This window comes from Phyllopteryx taeniolatus, chromosome 13 (assembly GCF_024500385.1).
Source record: "Phyllopteryx taeniolatus isolate TA_2022b chromosome 13, UOR_Ptae_1.2, whole genome shotgun sequence".
In the NCBI taxonomy this organism is placed as follows: domain Eukaryota; kingdom Metazoa; phylum Chordata; class Actinopteri; order Syngnathiformes; family Syngnathidae; genus Phyllopteryx; species Phyllopteryx taeniolatus.
Genome location: NC_084514.1, coordinates 25,624,662 through 25,646,742, shown reverse-complemented (window position 1 = coordinate 25,646,742; position 22,081 = coordinate 25,624,662). Strand labels below are relative to the sequence as shown.

Genomic DNA, 22,081 nt, shown 5'->3' with positions numbered 1-22,081 from the left:
CCAAGAAATTCTAATTTATCAAGGGCTAACGGAATAAATATACAACCCCATTTCCAATGAAGTTGGGACGTTGTGTTAAAAATAAATCAAAACAGAATACAATGATTTGCAAATCATGTTCAACCTATTTAATTGAATACACTACAAAGACAAGATATTTAATTTTCAAACTGATAAACTTGATTGTTGCCAGCCTCCAGTCGAAGTCAAGGCAGCCGCGATTGTTAATAGTATGCACTAAGGTAATATTCCGCCAATGTGCTTTGAGGGCCAACTTTAAAAAAGCCTCATATACAGTGGGTAGGGAAAGTATTCATACCCCCTTAAATTCGTCACTCTTTGTTATATTGCAGCCATTTGCTAAAATCATTTAAGTTAATTGTTTTCCTCATGTACACGCAGCACCCCATATTTGACAGAAAAAAATTGAATTGTTGATATTTTTGCAGATTTATCAAAAAAGAAAAACTGAAATATCACACAGCATAAGTATTCAGACCCTTTGCTGTGACACTCATATTTAACTCGGGTGCTGTCCATTTCTTCTGATCATCCTTGAAATGGTTCTAGACCTTCATTGGAGTCCAGCTGTGTTCCTTATATTGACTGGACTTGATTAGGAAAGCCACACACCTTTCGATATAAAGACCTTACAGCTCACAGTGCATGTCAGAGCAAAAGGGATTCATGAGGTCAAAGGAACTGCCTGAAGAGCTCAGAGACAGAATTGTGGCAAGGCACAGATCTGGCAAAGGTTACAAAAACATTTCTGCTGCACTTAAGGTTCCTAAGAGCACAGTGGCCTCCAAAATCCTTAAATGGAAGACGTTTGGGACGACCAGAACCCTTCAAAGAGCTGGCCGTCTGGCCAAACTGAGCAATCGGGGGAGAAGAACCTTGGTGAGAGAGGTACAGAATAACCCAAAGATCGCTGTGGCTGAGCTCCAGAGATGCAGTCGGGAGATGGGAGAAAGTTATGGGGGTGTTTTTCAGCTGCAGGGACAAGGACGACTGGTTGCAAACGAAGGAAAGATGAATGCGGCCAAGTACAGGGATATCCAGGACGAAAACCTTCTCCAGAGTGCTCAGGACCTCAGACTGGGCCAAAGTTCACCTTCCAACAAGACAATGACCCTAAGAACACAGCTAAAATAACAAAGGACTGGCTTCAGAACAACTCTGTGACTGTTCTTGAATGGCCGAGCCAGAGCCCTGACTTAAACCCTATTGAGCATCTCTGGGGCAACCTGAAAATGGCTGTCCACCAATGTTCACCATCCAACCTGACAGAACTGGAGAGGATCTGCAAGGAGGAATGGCAGAGTATCCCCAATTCCAGGTGTGAAAAACATGTTGCATCATTCCCAAAAAGACTCATGGCTGTATTAGCTCAAAAGGGTGCTTCTACTAACTACTGAGCAAAGGGTCTGTATACTTATGGCTGTGTGATATTTCAGTTTTTCTTTTTAGAATAGAATAGAATCACCTTTTATTGTCATGAACATGCATGCGCATGCACACGGAATTTGTTCTCTGCATTTAACCCATCACAGCGAACACATACACAAGTTAGTGGAACACACTGGAGCAGGGGGCAGCTGAAGCGCCCGGGGAGCATTTCGGGGTATCAGTGTCTTGCTCAAGGACACCACAGCCGTGAGTCCGGGAGATGTTGGCGGATGGTCCAGTCGGGGTCTTGAACCTAGGTCCCCCACAGTGGCAGGCGATGATCTTATACCTTTTAATAAATCTACAAACATTTCAACAATTCAGTTTTTTTTCTGTCAATATGGAGTGCTTGTGTACATTGAGGGGGGAAAAAATTACCTTTAATGATTTTAGCAAATGGCTGCACTATAACTAAGAGGGAAAATTTTAAGCGGGTCTGAATACTTTTCATACCCACTGTACATCTTTAGCATTCATCGTCTTTTTCTTTTGATAGGTTTTACATTTCTTGTGTTCAGACAAATGTTTTTTGTTTAGTTTTTTCCAGTAAAGAGAAGTTCTCTTACCTTGCTGACAGTTTTCGCTGTCACTTCAGCCTTTGTCAGAGCTGTCACCACTTCCTGGTGTGACCAGTCTTAAAAAAAGCTGATCAGGCAAGGAAACCATCAAAATAAAGTTTCCCTTTATTTATTCTGGACTTGGTGAGGTCGGGGAATTTTATCTGTCGGGGAACTTTATGTATTTTCTTTAAGGTTTTCCTGGCCCGATTAGCTATTTTTAAACATGTCACATCAGGAAGCGGTGACAGCTCTGACGAAGGCTGAAGTGACACCCAAAACTGTCAGCAAGGTCAGACCTTCTCCTTAGTGGGGGGGGGGGGGGACATTTGTCAGAACACAAAAATCGAAAACCTAAAGATTGATACAGTGAAACCTCCAAAGTCAATTATCTTTAAGTTGAAACTAAACATCAGGGTAAAAATATGCTAAATGTCAGAAGAATATCCACATACAATGAGAGAAAAATGTATCCGAACCTTTTGAAATTCTTTAATTTCTGCATAAAGTGGTCATAAAATGTGGTCTAATCATCTAAATCACAAGGATAAACAGTCTGCTTAAACTAATACAACATTTTCACATTTTCATATTTGATTGAAAATAACTAACATTCACAGGACGGAGGAAAAAGTGCCCCTTTGGATTTAATAACTGGTTGACCCTCTTTTGGCAGCAATAACCTCAACCAAATGTTTCCTGTAGTTGAAGATCAGATGTGCATAGCATTCAGGATGACTTTTGGACCAGTCCTATTTACAAAACGGTTGCAGTTCAGCAAGATTCCTGGGATTTCTCGTGTGCATATCTCTCGAGGTCATGCCACAGCATCTCAATCAGGTTGAGGTCAGGAATTCATATATAAACGTATATATAGCTGGAAAAGGTGGGGAAATTATCTCAAAGTCTTGATGTTCATCAGTCCAAGGTTAGGCCGATTGTCTATAAATGGAGAATAGGGCTGCATGATTATGGCAAAAATAATAATCACGATTATTAAATTAAATCACGTTTATTTCTCATGTTAGGGAAAAATCTTTATTTTTATTGCATTACTTTTCAAAAGGAATCTTTAAATAAGAATAAAAGATGGATCATGATTAAAAAAATACAGAAGGGCTAACGGAATAAACATACTTTTACAGAGTGCAATCACGAATTGCAACTTAAAAGAAGCAAATACAGTTTATGCATAAAAGGCAATAACATTCGGCTGCAAGCACCGACTTTTCATTTGAAAATCCTCGTCAATATAGTGAATTAATTGTTCAGGATGGGTCTGGCTCCATTGTTCAGCTAACCAGTCATGGTTGCAAACTGCAAAGAAGTTGACACTTGTGATTTAACTATTTACTCCAGTGTTTTTCACTACTGTCATTCCAGCTTCCAGTCGAAGTCAAGGCAGCCGCTACAACGATTGTTAATAGTATGCACTAAGGTAATATTCCGCCAATGTGCTTTGAGGGCCAACTTAAAAAAAAAGCCTCATATACAGTGGGTACGGAAAGTATTCATACCCCCTTAAATTCTTCACTCTTAGTTATATTGCAGCCATTTGCTAAAATCATTTAAGTTCATTGTTTTCCTCATGTACACGCAGCACCCCATATTTGACAAAAAAAAATGGAATTGTTGATATTTTTACAGATTAAAAAAGAAAAATTGAAATATCACAAAGCCATAAGTATTCAGACCCTTTTCTGTGACACTCATATATGTATCTCGGGTGCTGTCCATTTCTTCTGATCATCCTTGAGATGGTTCTATACCAAACATGGCAGAGGATCCCCAAATCCAGGTGTGAAAAACATGTTGCATCATTCCCAAAAAGAGTCATGGCTGTATTAGCTCAAAAGGGTGCTTCTACTGATACTGAGCAAAGGGTCTAAATACCTATGGCTGTGTGATATTTCAGTTTTTTTTTTTTTTAATAAATCTGCAAAAGATTTCAACAATTCCTCTTTTTTCTGTCAATATGGGGTGCTGTGTGTAGATTGAGGAAAAAATGAACTCAAATGATTTCAGCAAATGGCTGCAATATAATTTGAGGGGGTCTGAATACTTTCCGTACCCACTGTATTAATACATTAATACATATCAATGACATTTTAGGCGTTTATTTTGAAGTTGGTAACGAGGCGCGTTGCCAGCCTGTTACCGAAATGCTTCGTCTGAACAATCGTTGTGTAGGCCATCTTAACTTCGACTGCAGGCTGGCCTGACTACAGTCATTGTTCATACAGTGTATTTAATGCCACTTTGGAGAAATAATTGCGCAAGGGGATCACATGTTCCTTGTCCAGTGTTTCTGCCATTTTTTTCAGATGGCTGAACAGATTAGTTGTGTAACCTACCTAGCAGGTCAGACAACTCTTCTGCTGCATTCTTAACATATGGCTTCTTGTTAAAAGTCTCTTGCCTTGAATCAAAACATGTCCAGAAAAGGGATATCGATCCCTTTCCGAGGCACTAGCTCCAATCTTTGGTGTACTTGCTTCTCTAGGCATAAATCACTCGTAATTCCACTGAAAGTGACTAAGAGGCGACAGCTGCAGAGAGTGCTAGTTACTGGTTAAGTTGAAAAAGTGCTTCATATGCCGCAGAGCCTGTATTTTAAATGTAAAAGATCAGACTCATTTAATAGTGGCAGCCAAAACCGCGATCACAATTAAAATTCAATTAATTGTGCAGCTCTAATGGAGAAAGTTCATCGCTGTTGCTTCTCTTCCAAGGAGTGGCCATCCTGTAAAGATGACACCAAGAGCACAAATGTTCAATGAGGTAAGAAAAAGAACCCGAGCGTGTCAGCTTAAGACTTACAAAAATCACTGGCACATCAAGGCTAGAATTTTTTTTTTTTTTTTTTTTCGTTGAGGAGCGGTTTTGCTAATCATTTCTTCATTTGAGGAGCAACTTTCTAATTTTGAGGAGCAATTTTTTGCATGTTAATTGCACAGGGACCCAAAGCAAGGGTTTCATTTAAATTTCATCTTCAATGCCCTTGCTGATGGAAGGAGGTTTTCTCTCAAAATCTGACAATACTTGGCCCAATTCATTCTTTCCTTTACACGGATCAGTCGTCCTGGTCCCTTTGCAGAAAAACAACCCCAAAACATGATGTTTCCACCTCCATGCTTCACAGTAGATATGGTGTTCTTTTGGATGCAACTCAGCATTCTTTTCTCCTCCAAACATGACTTTTTATCAAAAAAGTTATATTTTGGTTTCATCTGACCATATGACATTCTCCCAATCCTCTTTTGATCATCCAAATCCTCTCTTGCAAACTTCAGACGGGCCTGGACATGTACTGGCTTAAGCAGGGAGACACTTGTAGCACTGCAGGATTTGTGTCCCTGGCGGCGTAGTGTGTTACTGATAGTAGGCCTTGTTACTTTGGTCCCAGCTCTCGGCAGGTCATTCACTAGGTCCCACCGTGTGGTTCTGGGATTTTTTCCTCACCGTTCTTGTGATCATTTTGACCCCATGGGGTGAGATCTTCCGTGGAGCCCCAGATCAAGCGAGATTATCAGTGGTCTTGTATGTCTTCCATTTTCTAATAATTGCTCCCACCGTTGATTTCTTCACACCAAGCTGCTTACCTATTGCCGATTCAGTCTGCCCAGCCTGGTGTAGGTCTACAGTTTTGTTTCTGGTGTATACTTTATATAATGTGAGCATGCGGTCACGTTTGTATCTGTATTGTTGGGCAAAGGGTTCCATAATTACATAAATAAAATAAGATCCTGGGAAATGTCCCACCGTGTTTTTTCTCCCAGGTGAAGAAATTGGGAGGGATGGTTGTGTTTGAAATGGAATTTGTCACTTTGAGGTTTTAAGCTGTGTTGTATATGTTGCGACTTCATACAAATTCGACATACCAGCTCATTGGTGTTAGCGGAATGGCCGCATTCATCTGGCTTGAATCCAAAATGTTCCCACATCGTCGCAGTGGCGTTAGGCTTTGGAATTAATTATATTCCTGCCACTCAATTTTACGTAAGTGCAGCTACCAGCTCGAAGAAAATATAGCTTCGTGTACGCAAGAGGCCGCATTTCAAACGCACGCATGTGCAAGCACGCACACCGCCAAACAGAAGGAGGGTCCCCACTCTTCACTTTCTCTGATTGGTTTTGAGACCACGTTGATGAAACCCATTATGTGTCTGCTTTCAAGTCGCATTTTTTTTCTTCCCCAAATGACTGGCCATCTGTACACACACTTTTTTTTGCCACACCATTCAGAAATAATGGCACATATGCGACCAAAGTAGTCGCACTCTAAAGTCCTGTCTCGTCAACATACATATATGTCCCCTCCAAAAGTATTGGAACGGCAAGGTCAATTCCTTAGTTTTTGTTGTATACTGAAGACATTTAGTATCAACACAGTACCCTTGTGCCGTGACCTTATCTTGCTGGAGAGGTTTGTGTGTCCCAATGATCCTACGAGCGAAGTTGTCTGGGGCTTCATGCCCCTGGCAGGGTCACCCATGACAAACAGGTCCTCGGTGAGGGACCAGACAAAGCACGACTCCAAAGACCCCTATGATGAGAAAAATTATTGTATCTCGTTTTTCCTTGCCCGGACGCAGGTCACAGAGACCTCCCCTATGGAGCCAGACCTGGAGGTGGGGCTCGAAGGCGAACGCCTGGTGGCCGGACCCACGTTACAGCCCGAAAGGGTAACGTGGGTCCCCCTTCCCATGGGCCCACCATCTGTAGGAGGGGCCATAGGGGTCGGGTGCATTGTGAGCTGGGCGGTGACCGAAGGCAGGGACCTTGGCGATGCGACAGATTGCTCACCACAGATTGTCCATAACGAACAACATGCTCAAGCATAAGGGTGTCCAGACGTGCACTTGGCACCAGGACACCCTAGGTCACAGTTCGATGATCAACTTTGTGGTCATGTCATCGGACTTGCGGCCGCATATCTTGAACACTTGTGGCGGAGCTGTCAACCGATCACCACCTGGTGGTGAGTTGGTTCCAATAGTGCCTAATGATGCCAGTCCGAGGGTCTGCTGGGAATGTCTGAAAGAATCCCCTGTCAGAATGAGTTTCAACTCCCACCTCCGGCAGAACTTCACCCACGTCTCAGGGTAGGCAGGGGACATTGAGTCCGAGTCGAATACGTTCCGTGCCTCCATTGCCGAGGCGGCCGACCGGAGCTGTAGCCGCAAGGTAGTCGGTGCCTGTCGTGGCGGCAAACCCGTCGTCGAACCTGTTGCTGAACACCAGCGGTGAGGGATGCCATCAAATTGAAGTAGTCCTATCGGGCCTTTTTGGCCTGTGGGACTCCTGAGGCAGCTGATAGGTACCGGCCGGCAAATTGGAATGCAGCTTTGGTGGTTGCTGAGGCAAAAACTCGGACGTGGGAGGAGTTCGGTGAGGCCATGGAGAACGATTTCCGAACGGCTTCGAGGAAATTCTGGTCCGCCATCAGGGGTCTCAGGAGGGGGGAAGCAGTGCACCATCAACACTGTGTATAGTGGGGACGGGGCACTGCTGACCTCGACTCGGGACGTTGTGAGTCGGTGGGGAAAATACTTCGAAGACCTCCTCAATTCCCCCGACACGCCTTCCCATGAGGAAGCAGAGTCTGGGGCGGGCTCTCCTATCTCTGGGGTTGAAGTCACCGAGGTGGTTAAAAAGCTCCTCGGTGGCAAGGCCCCGGGGGTGGATGAGATTCGCCCGGAGTTCCTAAAGGCTCTGGATGTTGTGGGGCTGTCCTGGTTGACACGCCTCTGCAACATCAAGTGGACATCGGGGACAGTGCCTCTGGATTGGCAGACTGGGGTGGTTTTTTTAAAAGGGGGACCGGAGGGTGTGTTCCAACTACAGGGTATCACAATCCTCAGCCTTCTTGGTAAGGTCTATTCATGGGTGCTGGAGAGGAGGGTCCGTCGGGAAGTCGAATCTCTGATTCAGGAGGAGCAGTGTGGTTCGTCCTGGCCGTGGAACAGTGGACCAACTCTACACCCTCGGCAGGGTCTTCGAGGGTGCATGGGTGTTCGCCCAACCAGTCGACACGTGTTGTGTGGACTCTCTCGGGGAGTCCTGTGGGGGGTGATTCGGGAGTATGGGGTGCCGAAGCCCCTGATACGGGCTGTTTGGTCCCTGTACGACCAGTGTCAGAGTTTGGGCCGCATTGCCGGCAGTAAGTCGGACTCGTTTCCTGTGAGGTTTAGACTGCCACAAGGGTGCCCTTTGCCACCGATTCTGTTCAACCCACCCACTTTTCAAGTGAGCAAAATTATTGGTGTTTCGAGTTGCTCAGGTGTTGCCTTTTAGATTGTTTGCTCCAACATTAGATAGTGCTTGATTTTGGCTTTGGGTTTCATGGTGCCAAAAGCGCTTTACAAAGCCTCACATTCACCCATTCACACAGACTTATAAACCAAATAGGCGGCTGCCTCCATGCAAGGTGCTGCCAAGACCACAGGGAACAAATCAGGATTCAGTGTCTTGCCCAAGGACACTTAGGCAGCGGACAGTTGGAGCCTGGATTGGAACAGGCCACACTTTGGTTACTGGACGACTCGCTCTAACAACTCACCCAAAGCCGCCGCCCCAATTACTTTCCTTTTTATCAGTGTGTGGTTAACAATATAGTATAATACAAATCACTTATCATATTTAAAATGTAGATTTCCAACTCTAAACGAGATGACTTGTCAAGTCATGCAGTTCAAGTCAAAGGCAAGTCAAGTCTTTTGGCTACCCAGTCTAAAGTCAAGTGAAGTCTAAGTATTTGGCAAGCAAGTCATAAAACTGGCAAATTACAGTTGTGCTCTTAAGTTTACATACCCTGGCAGCATTTATGATTTTTTGGCCATTTTTTAGAGAATATGAATGATAACACAAGTTTTCTTTCACTCATGATTTGTGCTTGGGTGAAGCCATTTATTATCAAACAACTGTGCTTACTCTTTTTAAATCATAATGACAACAGACACTACTACACAAATGACCCTGATCAAAAGTTTACATACCCTTGAGATTTTGGCCTTATAACATGCACGCAAGTTGACACAAATGGGTTTGAATGTCTACTAAAGGTATGCCACAAAGACAGTTCTGCGAACAATAGCGGACGTGGAGGCGTCCCCAAGTTCTGCAACAAATCTAAAAATGCCTCATCCCTCGTTTGCCCACAAATGGGTCTTCTAATACAAGGGGGAAAACAAGCAGAGCGAAGAAACCAGAAATCCTAAACAGAGGAAATCTGATAGAGAAAGAAACTGGGGTAAATATTGGAGTTAGTATTCCAGAGGTGGCGTCAACTCAAGACTCCCTGAAGGATTTGATGGACTCAAGAGCAACATGGCTTCATTTCTGCTCGACGCTTAAGTTCATCACATACTTTTTTCTTTAAGCAAATGTGCTTTCCCCAAAAATATAACTTTGAACCGACAGCAATAGTGATAATGGTCATGTGTACACACATTTTTGCTGTCAAACAGGAGAACAGAAGTGTATTTTTTTTCTTTAGAATTTTATCACAAATTGTTTCATATTCAAGACAGAAGCCTTTCACAATCAGTTTCAGTTTCAATGCCTAGTCCGCCGACCCCGAAGAGGATGTGGCGAAAACCAACGAAGAAGAACACGCACGATGACGTGCTTGTGTCCAATGGCGGAGGCAGCGAACAAACGTGTCTTAACTTTGTTAAAATTAATGATCAATCACCTTAAAATTAATGATCAATCACTTGGAATAAGATTATATTGTGCAAAGGTGGCTTTCACGATGTGTAGTGTCTGACGCACTCCGAGCCTCACCCTACACCGTGCGGAGCTTCAGTGAAGTCAACTCTCAGTCAATTGGGAGAGTGAAACAATAAAATACGTCTATGCCAACATTGAGACAGCTAACAAGGTAAATGGTTGGTTGCACTTTTACACTGATGGTTTTTAGCGTTTATTTTAGTCTTCAAACCAACATAAGAGCCGATGACAGAAAAAAAAGCTCAACACTGAGCTAAAACTTCACCGTAGCAACTTTACATCACAATAAATTGGGACAAAATTCACATAAATGTCTCACAGTATCATAAACAGTAACCTTGTGCCTCATCGGTGGGTAAGGAAAGCAACATTTAAAAGCACTTGGTTCCATCCATTAGAAAAAAATAATTTAAAAAAAAATAAATAAATAAATCACCGGTGCCGTGTGAAGTTACTTTCCGTACCAAAATGCTGAGTTCCGGTGCGTACCCTTCAAAATAAAAGGCTCCAAGCTTACAACAGGAAGTCAAGTTAAAACTTGCATATAAAAACTATTTGACGTGATAAAACAGTCCCAAATAACGATTTTAAATATGCTATATTTAACTTTTAGCTGAAACAATTAATAAATAAGTCAATTGGGTTAGTTCCACACACATTGCCTTTTAGTTCATAGGTTTCATATTCATACTTATGAAGAACTTATACTAGTTATGAAGAACCTAGAGTCAAATGTTCATTTTAGTCTATGCTGCGGGCTGAAAATGGATGTTCATAATTTAAACCATGACAACTTTTTTTGACCCAGCCACCTAAAATAATCTGAATCGAGAATCGTTTGGAGCCAAAATCGAAATAAGGAACCAGAATCAGGACCGGGAATCGCTCAAATTCAAATGATGCCCAACCCTATATGTCACAAAAGCTGCTTTTATTGCGTTTAGAGATGAGGATTTCTCAGAAGGTGGATTTCAGGGCATGGACAATAGCACAGAGGGGAGCTCCGGCAGTTGGACCCAAGCTATTCACTTGAGGGGGAAAAAATATAGTTACTTCATTTACAGTGCTTTATACAAGCGCTACAATAACCTTACTCCTAATATTTCAGCAACAAGTAATAGAATAGAGTGTCTTTTGTCTATCGGTGGACATAAATGAGAGGGAATTGAAAAACAGGAAACTCCATGCAAGTACTTTCCTGGAATGCTGTGAAATTACTAGATTTGTATTTATTCGTTCCCAATTGATTGTATGTTTGTAACATTCTTTTCCCCGAAGTACCTGCGTGAACGATGACAGAGCGAATGGATCTCAAGATGCACTGAGACGCACCAAAGACTGACTGACATTGTGATCCAAGACAAACAAAATCCCCAAATATCTGAATTTCAGGTACATTATGACAGGTACACAATTGCATAATGTATTACTTTTGTCAATAGATGCATTTATTTCCCTTTTTTTTTTTTTTTTACTTAAAAAAAATATCTGTTTGCTGTTTAGGTGTTTGATAACAGCAAGCCAGCAAAAGGTACAGTACAACCCATGGTGCCTCTGCAACTGTCAATTTCCTTCTGTTCTTGTCCCTTAAAAACACACAAAGAAGAATAAAATGGACTTACAGGTTGTCTGTCACCAGTGGCTCGCCGCAGATGATAGCAGCTAAGGCCTGATGATGATCTACTCAGGTCTTGAAAACTCAACTCAGCAAGGTGAGTTTTACTTCAATCTTATGGCTCAAGAAATAATAATGTACATATATGTATAATGCAATTATAAACATCCATGGTTCATGACATTACTGAGTAAAAATTTTTTTTAATTTATCATTGACATCAGGTGTATTTGTAGTAATTGATTTTTTGTACACTTGTCAAAATCTGTCATTAGTATTGAGGGTTGTGTGTGAAATGCACTTACCGTAGTTTCTCGTGTATAATGCACACCCCCAAAGTTGACCTGAAAAATCTGGAAAACCCTTCAACCTATGTATAATGCCTTTTTACAATGCATGATTTTGCTTCTACACATATAAACAAAACAAGTATTACCTGTATTTTGTTAGTTTTTTAAATTATTCTGAAGTTAAGCACTTTATTTGAACACATATACTTAATTTTTATTTACTCTCTCTTATTTTGAAAATCACAGCCCTACTTTTATTTCGTAAATGAGAAAACACACAGTTGTGCTCATATGTTTGATTACCCAGGCAGAATTTGTAAGATGGGTGCGATTCTTTAAAGAAAACATGAAGGACCAGGCCAAACACATTTTAATTTTATTTTAATGGGATTCAAATTAAACTGTCAAGCGTTTCAGAAAAGCATTATCATTAAACAAAACATAACCATAAAGAAATTAATAATGGGTTTTTTTCAGTGACCAGTCGTATTTAAACAAAAACAAAAAAAACATTTCACAAATTCTGCCTGTGTATGTAAACCTATGAGCACAATTGTACATATATGCAGTCATATGTTCCCCTTGTCATATTGGAATGAAAGTGTAGGCTACACCTTTTTCATAACCTCTAGGTGGCATACTAGAACGAAAGTGTACAACTTTTTCCATAACCTCTAGGTGGCATACTAAAATGAAAGTGTACACCTTTTTCATAACCTCTAGATGGCAGCTTACATGTTCGTCTTCTTCATTTTCTCCCATACCTATGGATAATGCGCACTATTGACTTTTGACAATTTTTTTGGGGGGGGAGAAATGCACATTATACATGAGAAATTACGGTAATAGTTATCTCAATGTGACCCGGTCAAGATTGGAGTGACACGAGCCAGTGATTGAATACCAGACAAACCTCTTAGAATGACATATTTAAACCATGTATATATATATATCTTGAAAATAAAATGTGTTTAATACTTTTAATTAGTTTAATATTTCTTGTTTTAAATATACAATCTATGAACAAGTGTTATATAGGACACTGATGTTAATGAACAGGAAGGAGATACGAAATGTAACACTGATTTCTGAGTGGCAATTGCGAAGAAGGAAACATTAATTTTCAGTTCTTTATTTATAAAAATTTAATTGAAAAATGGTAGAGGTAAGTAAATTTAAAAAGAAGGTGCAAATGGATCCACAAATATTTATAAAGTAATGTAACATGCACATTTCTACTGGAGCAATGCTTTGAAAATGTGGAATTTGTTTCCTCGTTGTCTGAATCATATATAATGTCCTTGGGGATTTTCTACATTACATATTGGCGCTAGGCGGCCTTGGCAGAATTGTCTGTTGTTCTCTCCAGGGTCACAAAGGTCATCAGCTTCCCAGATGTCATTCCACATTCATCTCGCTCTGCATAAAACTCACTCGTTCAAGATGGTGTCCATGAGGTTTGTCATGTGTCAGAAGTGATGGTAAACACCAATCCATTGATCAGGGGCTGAAAAGTCCGTGGAGCTTCCCCAGATATCTCGTCAAAATATAGAGCTAGGGTCACGTCGCAGAAATGTCTTTATCACAACGTGATTACTCTAAACTCAGTCTGTCAAATCTCTCCTGTAAAGCAAGACATTATGGCGATTAGATTTTGTTTGTGAAATTGGCTTTCCATTGTTACAAACACCTCATCTATTCTTTCTGATGTCCACTGAGGTTGTTTAAACAAGTATTAAAAAAAAATTCCCATCAACAAAAATCTAATGAACACAATACGGTACAATGTTTTTTTATTTTCATTCTCGGACCCATTTACACGCAGGGGTGTTAAACTGATTTTAGTCACGGGCCACATTGTAGTTACGATTTCCCTGTTATGAATGGAAATAAATGTTTCATTGGCTCATAATATTACCTAAACATAAACAACAAATTTATGGATAACTTAAGTCTAATAGTTTGCTTAGCTATTTTTCAAGCTACTGTAAAAATGGGTTTGGTAACAAACAAAAAAATGGTTTTGCGATAGCTCAACATTTTTTACAAAGAGTGCCCTCCAAAAGTATTGGAACGGCAAGGTCAATTCCTTTGTTTTTGTTGTATACGGAAGACATTTGAATCTCAGCTCAAAAGATGAATATGAGACAATAGTTCAGAATTCCAGCTTTTATTTCATGGTATTTACATCTAGATTTGTTAAACAACTCAGGAAAGAGTACCTTTTCTTTGAACCCACCCACTTTTCAAAGGATTGGAACATGTGACTGATGGCTGTGTTTAGTTGCTCAGGTGTGGCCATTTAGATTGATTGCCTAAAGATTAGATAGTGCTTGTCTTTGGCTTTGACCTGTGAAAATTACATTTGCTGTTAAGCAAACATGAAGACCAGAGAGCTGTCTATGGGAGAAAAGCAAACCATTTTGAAGTTGGGAGAAGAGTGAAAATCGATCATAGCTATTGCACAAACATTGGGCATAGCCAATACAACAATTTGGAATGTCCTGAAAAAGAAAAACTACTGGTGTACTGAGTAACAGACATCCAACAGGTTTGCCAAGGGTATCAACAGCAGGTGATGACAGAAACATGAGAGCTGTGAAGAAACACCCAAAGACAACAGTCAGTGACATCACTGCCAAACTCCACAGGGCAGGGGTGCAGGTATAGACCCTGCAATCTCTGGTCAAAATGACTACAGGCCTGTCGCCTTGACATCTGTGGTCATGAAGTCCTTTGAACGTCTCGTGCTGGACCACCTCAAGAGCGTCACAGGTCCCCTGCTGGACCCCCTGCAGTTTGCCTACCGAGCAAACAGGTCTGCGGATGACGCACTGCACTTCATCCTTGAACACCTCGACAGTGCAGGGACCTACGCAAGGATCCTGTTCGTGGACTTCAGCTCAGCGTTCAACACCATCATCCCTGAACTCCTTTCATCCAAGCTTCTCCAGCTCAGCGTCTCACCTGCCAACTGCCAATGGATTTACAGCTTCCTGACTGGCAGGACACAGCAGGTGAGGCTGGGAGAGACCATCTCATCCACACGCAGCATCAGCACTGGGCTGCCCCAAGGTTGTGTCTTCTCTCGGCTACTCTTCTCTCTCTACACGAACGACTGCACCTCAGCGCACCCGGCTGTCAAACTCAACTTTGCAGATGACACCACTGTCATCGGCCTCATCAAGGACTGTGACGAGTCTGCATATCGACAGGAAGTGGAGCGGCTGGAGCTGTGGTGCGGCCGACACAACCTGGAGCTGAACACATATGATCTTGGACTTCAGGAGGCATCCTTCGCCACAGCTTCCCTCACGTTGTCCAGCTGCCTTGTGTCAACCGTCGAGACCTTCAAGTTCCTAAGAATTACAGTCCCTCAGGACCTGAAGTGGGCGACCAACATCAACTCCGTCCTCAAAAAGGCCCAGCAGAGGACGTACTTCCTGCGGCTTCTGAGAAAGCACGGCCTGCCACAGGAGCTGCTGGGGCAGTTCTACACAGCGGTCATCGAATCAGTCCTGTGTTCTTCCATCACAGTCTGGTTTGGTGCTGCTACACAAAAGGACAAACTCCCAACTGCAACGGACAATCAAAACTGCTGAAAGGATTGTCGGTACCCCCCTACCCACCCTTGAGGACTTGCACGATGCCAGAACTAAGACAAGAGCGTGCAAAATCCTCTCGGACCCTCCGCATCCCGGTCACCAGCTCTTCCGGCTCCTTCCCTCAGGTAGGCGCTACCGATCAATGCAAACTAGAACTAGCAGACATTCCAACAGCTTCTTCCCTCTTGCGATCAACTTCTTAAACACCTAACCTACAATTCCATTACAACATGCTGGCAATTTTTTGACTTGAGTTCATTGTCACATTTCTGTGGGGCCAATTATATATTACTTGTGCACTCACTGTAGTAGTCTCGCCACGCTGCACTATTTGCATATCTGTTGTTGACCAATCCTGGCCACTCCTGCCAGAGTAGCATCTGCTCAATTTGCACACTGATTGAGGAGTATCATCAAAAACTGCACAATCAACATTGTCCCAGATTATCGCGCTACTCGTCACTTTAAACTGCATACACTCCTTGAAGTCTCGGCGCCCTTTGCACAATGGTCATTGCACCGCACTATTGCAATATTAGTCATTCGAACTGCTCTAAGTGCTAGAGGACTCTGCATCTTTTGCACAATTGTCCAAAAAATATAAAAAATAAAATAAAATGTACCGGCATTACCAGATAACAGTTAACCCTTTATTGCTCAGTGACTGTTTTTTGTCAATGTCTTTGTGTCTCAAAAGTGTTTTCTGTCAATTGACTGTCTGTTATCGTACAAGAGTGGCTCCAACTACCGGAGACAAATTCCTTGTGTGTTTTTGGGACATACTTGGCAAATAAAGATGATTCTGATTCTGATCACAATCCACTGTTCGAAGACTTCGAGAGAAGAAATAGACAACCCATACCATGAGATGCAAACTACTCATCAGCAAAAAGAATCAGAAGGCCAGATTGGATTTTTCAAAGAAGTACAGAGATGAGCCACAAAAGATTTGGAACAAAGTTTTATGGACTAATGAGACCAAGATTAACCTCTCCAAAGTGATGGAAATGCCAAAGTATGGAGAAAGAAAGGATCTGCTTATAATACAAAACACACAAACTCATCTGTGAAGCATGGTGGAGGTAATGTCCTGGCTTGGGCTTGCATGGCTGCTTCTGGAACGGGCTCACTTGATGATGTAACTCATGATGGTAGCAGCAGAATCAATTCTGAAGTCTATGAAACCATTTTGTCTTGCAATTTACAGAAAAATGCATCCAAACTAATCGGGAGAAGCTTAATCATGCAACAAGACAATGACCCAAAACACACTGCCAACACAACAAAGGACTTCCAGGGGGAAAAACTGGAAGGTCATAGACTGGCCAAGTCACTCACCGGACCTTAACCCAATAGAGCATGCATTTTACCTCCTGAAGAGCGCACTGAAGGGAGAAACCCCCTGAAACAAACAAGAACTGAAAGAGGCTACAGTAAAGGCCTGGAAAAGCATTTCAAATGAAGAATGCAACAGTCTGGTGAAGTCAATGGGTCACAGACTTGATGCAGTTATTGCAAGTAAGGGTTATGCCACCAAATATTAAATGTTATTCACTTTAAATAAATTTAGTAATGTGTGTTCCGATATTTTTGCTCACTTGAAAAGTGGGTGGCTTCAAGCAAAAGGTGCTCTGTCCTGAGTTGTTTAACACCTTTAGATGTAAAACCATGAAATAAAAGCTGAAATTCTGAACTTTTGTCTCATACTCATCTTTTGATCTGAAACCCAAATGTCTTCAGTATAAAAGAAAAAAAAAGGAACTGACCCTCCCATCCCGTTCCAATACTTTTGGAGGGGAATGTATGACAATTTGCAAGTTTTCGTACAATTTTTAGCAAGAATCATGGCAGCTGACAAAATTTGTTTTCACTGGTGTTTTACAGTTTCTAAAACATGTTTGTGTGTAAATGCGTGTGTACAAATCATGTCACTATTATACAGTGGATAGCGTACCTCCTCGTCTGCGACCCAGAGATATACTCGGCCAGGGGTTGTAGTCGGCCGTGGTCACGAATAGCTGTGCTCTCCTCTTGAGAACTCTGAACAACAAAGAATATAAATTCACTGGACATTGCCTCAATACTACAATGTGGAGTATTGATATTTATAGCTTTTATCAAAGCTACTTGTTGCTAAATGGGGCTACTAATTAATTAACTATAACGTTCATGCTAATAACTTTGCCACTTATATACAGTATGACAATTTTTATTTTTTATTTTTTTACTTACCGGTGAACAAGACATGCTGAAAAAGGCAAAGTTGCTTCTACAAGGTGACCACGGTAAAGCCAGCTGGTGACTTGCACGTACACGCCTGCGAGGGATGTGGATTCGGCCAGAGCGGTAAAGCCAGCTGGTGACTTGCGCGTACACGCCTGCGAGGGATGTGGATTCGGCCAGAGGTGAGGGGGAGGGGGAGGGAGTTGTGAAGTGAGGCTACCTTCAAATCTTGCTAGCAGTGTCAACACTGCACACTGCACCTTTAATGCAAGTTTTTAAAAAAATAATAATAATTAAAAAAAAACTTTTTTTTGATGTAAACAAAAAGAGTAGAAGAAAGTCACGACATAAAACTCGTTTTCACAGATTTGGAGGAATATACGCCCGTGAGCATTGTTATATTACCTGTCTGTATGTGTTACTATGGCGTTGTTGTGTGAATCCATAAATCCGTCCCATGACCAAAGGCTAGCCCGTCAATTGGGTTTTCCAATTGACATTGGGTTTTCCCATCGATTTTTAAAACGATGTGTATCTTGTATTTAAATATAAAATGATGGTAATTATTTTTGTAGTGCGTTTAGTTTTATAGTAAACTCTAATTGGGGTGTCAAACAGCTTAAAGCACGCTCAGGGAGGGCAGAATAACATTCTACAGGCTGCAAAGTACAAGCTGCTGTATGAGGCTAGCAGCATTAGCTTCGGTTCAGCTATCGTCTTGAGGCGACCCAAATGTGTGCCTGTTCATCCAGTGAGGTGGTGCTGGTCACAGTTTCTCCTTACGTTATCACAACATCGTGTCCAGGACAGAATGTTTTGGTGATAAAAGAATTTCAGAACGACACTAAAAATGCACTTTTGGGCCATTTTCGGCGGGCGAAGATTTTGGGAGACAAAGAAATTTGTACTGGGCCGAGCGGGCCAGTGTCTATATGTAGGTGGTAGCACAGCAGCGTAATGGCCATCATCAGCAAAAACAGATCAGCCCACTCCAGTGGTGGTCCAGTCAAGCAGGAACTCATCCACATCTGTCTGTCTTGGCCCACAAGTATCTGATTAGCCCTGCCACTTGTGTGCCATGTGAGAGGCTGTTCTCACTTGCAGGTCACATAGTTACAAAAAAGTGAGCTGCCTTGTGATAGGATGAAACGCAAATTTACCATATTTTCACGAACATAAGGCACACCGTGTTAAAAGGCGCAGTCTCAGTTACGGGGTCTATTTCTATATTTAACACATACATAAGCGCACCGTATTATTGGGCGCAGGCATGGTATAACATACGCTAGCTTAAAACATAAGGTAGCATGCATAAACGCTAAAACAATGTTTTTTAAAACTGAGTTCGGTTTTACTTTATTGAAGTATTTAACAATGTACTCATGTTATTTTTTGATCAATCCTCATCCACAAATCCATCAAAGTCCTCATCTTCTATACCCAAAATGAACAGCTGGGCAAGTTCTCAATCAAACACGCCAGGTTCGAGTCAGTCTCGTTGCCGTGCGGCTCCTCAGAAATGATGCCGGCTTTTACGAGTCTTCTTGACTCGGCGAAGCTCGTTTTCCTGCTTCCTCCACTTGCGAACCATGGATTCGTTGATCTTGAATTCTCTCGCGGCTGCTCGATTCCCATGTTCCTCCGCGTAACTGATAGCTTGCAGTTTAAACTGTGCTTCGTAAGGAGGAGGAACATTAATAGGATTCCCATGCCTTTTAGAGTATTCCTGCATTTATAACTTGAATATTTGGACTCAAGCAAGGAAATCACTGTTAGTAAGCAGTATCCAATTTCTAATGTTATAAATTTTTAAAAAAATATGATAGAAAATACCGTTAAATTAGTGAACAGACAATTTCTCAATGGAGTGTTTTGTTATTGTGAGCATAGCCTGATTGCTGCTGCAATAATAATGGCGTTTTGGAGCTATGGTATACATGAATGTAAACATTGGATTGACAGGGATAGAAGTGTAATATGAATACTAATATGACTAAGATGTCTTCTTCACAAAAACCTGTGGGAAAACGCACAGAAACTACTAAAGCCTATTGACAAAGACTCGGCAAGCAAGAAAAGAGGATAATGACTATTTTTGGTGTTGTAGCCAAATAATACTGGTAAAAATATCGATGACTGTCACGAGCGAATGCAACAGCAGCCGTTGCGCTGGCGGCGACAAGCGCGCCGCTGAATGATACACCTCGTTAACGGTCCAGTTTTATCGGCCCGATATTGGACGTTTTTCCAATATCGGGCCGATAATGACTGTGCATCCGTAGTTTTAACAAATGGTTGATTAATATATACTTGTGTGACAGATTATGCCAAAGAATGAGTTGCATGACAAAGCAAAGAAGTGGCATCAGCAGTGCGCATCATTTATTACCTCTCCTCATTTGTCAAGTGTTTAAAGAGTGATTTGTTTCAAAAGTATTAATATTAGAATGATTATATTCTGCCGATATGTATATGACAAGTAATAATGCTTTATGTTGAGTTTTATCCTTTTTTTTTGCCATTCAGGACAGTCGCTATATATCAGATTACGAGACATAGTGTCTTAAATTTGTTCTGCGTCTTGGACAGGGCAAGTGGCCACGCTATGACACTGACCAGACTTCACCCGGTCATCGCGTGCTGTCGCCAAGAACACAATCCAATGGCATAGGTCTTTGGGGGTGGGAGGACAAGAAGAAAGAGCCGAGGCAGCAGGGAAATAGTTTGTGGGCATGCAGGACCACAGGATACAAATGTGGGTCCATGAGGCTAACCAGAGCTTGACTCTACAGAACAACGAGCACATGGTGTGGTCCCAGCATCGACGCGCGCAGAGGCGGAGACAGAGACAGAGACAGAGAGAGACAGAGAGAGAGAGAGAGAGAGAGAGTGAGAGAGAGAGAGAGAGAGAGAGAGAGAGAATGAATTAGTCAGGAAGTGTCAGTCAGCGCTCCGTCACAACACTGGTCAATGCCTAGGAACAAATTGTAGGACCACGAAGGATGTCACACTATGCGGAAAAACAAAACAAAAATTCTGACACACCAGACTTTTTGTGTCGTGATCGTGAGGCATCCTAGATGCCAGATCAGCAATCTTTGATTATGTCACACTAAACAGGGTAATGACGTGTGATCAGCAACTCATAACTAAAATAATCAGCCACGACAGTGAACGTCTGTGGGCTCAAAATTGGCCTACATTCGTGTAGTCTGATCTCTGCATTACGTTTTATGATGACAGTAATTTGGACTCCAGAACAATTATTCCAACTGTAATGTCATTGGGAAATTTTGCATAGAACTGAACGAAATGTAGACCAGCGTCATGGAATGGATTGTGTTCGACTTGGAGGTTTCATTGTATAAAATACCAGTTTATGGCTATACAAGCAACGAGCATTTCATTTTCCACACATCAAACCAATAGGTATGCTTCATTATTGACTCGATGCAATATGAAGCAAACAATTTAAACTCAGTGAACATAATTGAACAAAACTACTTGCCTGATATTTTCTAGGTGTATAGATATTATCGTGGATAGCCTCCTGCTGCCATGGAAGCCCAAAAAAAGGCCCCATGGGAGATGTGGCCGGGGTGACAAGCTTCAGGCCTGCCATTCTTCAGAGGTGGAGAAGAGTGGGAAGAGTTCCTCCCGTCGTCCACTTTATTTTATTTCACATCGCATTTTTCACAAATTCACTAAAAGGGGAATAGGATGCTGTGTTAATCAACGAAATCAGCGAGCAGATAAAATTGAGTGTCCACATTTATAAATATAAATTCAAATCAATCTGAAAAGCACAAGTACTAATCTGGAACAGAATATGGATGAGGAGAAACTTAATCTGGGTTCCATGACTAAATTTCTTAATGCCTTACGCTTCCATGAACAAGCCTGACGTACAAAAACACTATTGTCGGATCCTTCATTTGTGACACAGCCATTGAAATGTCAGAATACTTTCATTTTACTTCATCAAAAAGACAATCAGGAAGCGCTCACTTTACACATATAAAAGAATGATATTGCAAATATGCTGGGATGATGTACAGTGGACTCCCGGTATCCGCAAGAACAGGGACTTGCTCTTGCTCTTTAACCAAGCAAAAATAATGTACATTTAATCTGAATACTTGATTAGTCGTTCCAATTCTCAGGAAGATACTCGATTACTAAATGCAGCACTACTGGATGATGACTGGATTTCTCATTAGTGACAGGTCTGTTTAATATCACATCCAAAATAAAGTAAAACAGGGAAGTATATGTATGTTGTATAATTTCAAAAAGTAACTGAAAACGTACTATATCGTGGTATTTCGTTATTGTGATATAAAATGGCCCATATTGAGATAATTTTCTACAGTTGATCATGTACAGTGGGGCATAAAGATATTTAGTCAGCCATCAATTGTGCAAGTTGTCCCACTTAAAAATATGAGAGAGGCCTGTCATTTTCATCATAGGTATACCTCACTTATGGGAGACAAAATGAGGAGGGGAAAATAAATAAATAAATAAATAATGGGAAACAAAAAAAATCCAGAAAATCACATTAACAGATTTTTAAATATTTTATTAGCAAATTATGGTGGAAAATAA

The 22,081-nt window shown here is 41.6% G+C and overlaps 1 protein-coding gene and 1 long non-coding RNA gene across 6 annotated transcripts in view; both read right to left on the bottom strand.

Annotated features, from left to right (window-relative positions):
• dicer1 (dicer 1, ribonuclease type III) overlaps positions 1 to 22,081 on the bottom strand; it is a 265,924-nt gene that overhangs the window by 217,921 nt on the left and 25,922 nt on the right. For all 5 annotated transcript variants that reach the window (XM_061793888.1, XM_061793885.1, XM_061793886.1 and 2 more), the window contains one exon: positions 20,978 to 21,177. In XM_061793888.1, the coding sequence (XP_061649872.1) occupies positions 20,978 to 21,095 (118 nt within the window). In that variant the 5' untranslated portion in view covers positions 21,096 to 21,177. The remainder of the gene's footprint in view (positions 1 to 20,977; positions 21,178 to 22,081) is intronic.
• On the bottom strand, positions 12,684 to 20,259 carry LOC133487400 (uncharacterized). The gene is made up of 4 exons (XR_009791301.1): positions 17,879 to 20,259; positions 17,483 to 17,733; positions 17,205 to 17,290; positions 12,684 to 13,268 (listed from the first exon to the last, which is right to left on the bottom strand). It is a non-coding gene; the product is annotated as an uncharacterized LOC133487400 (long non-coding RNA).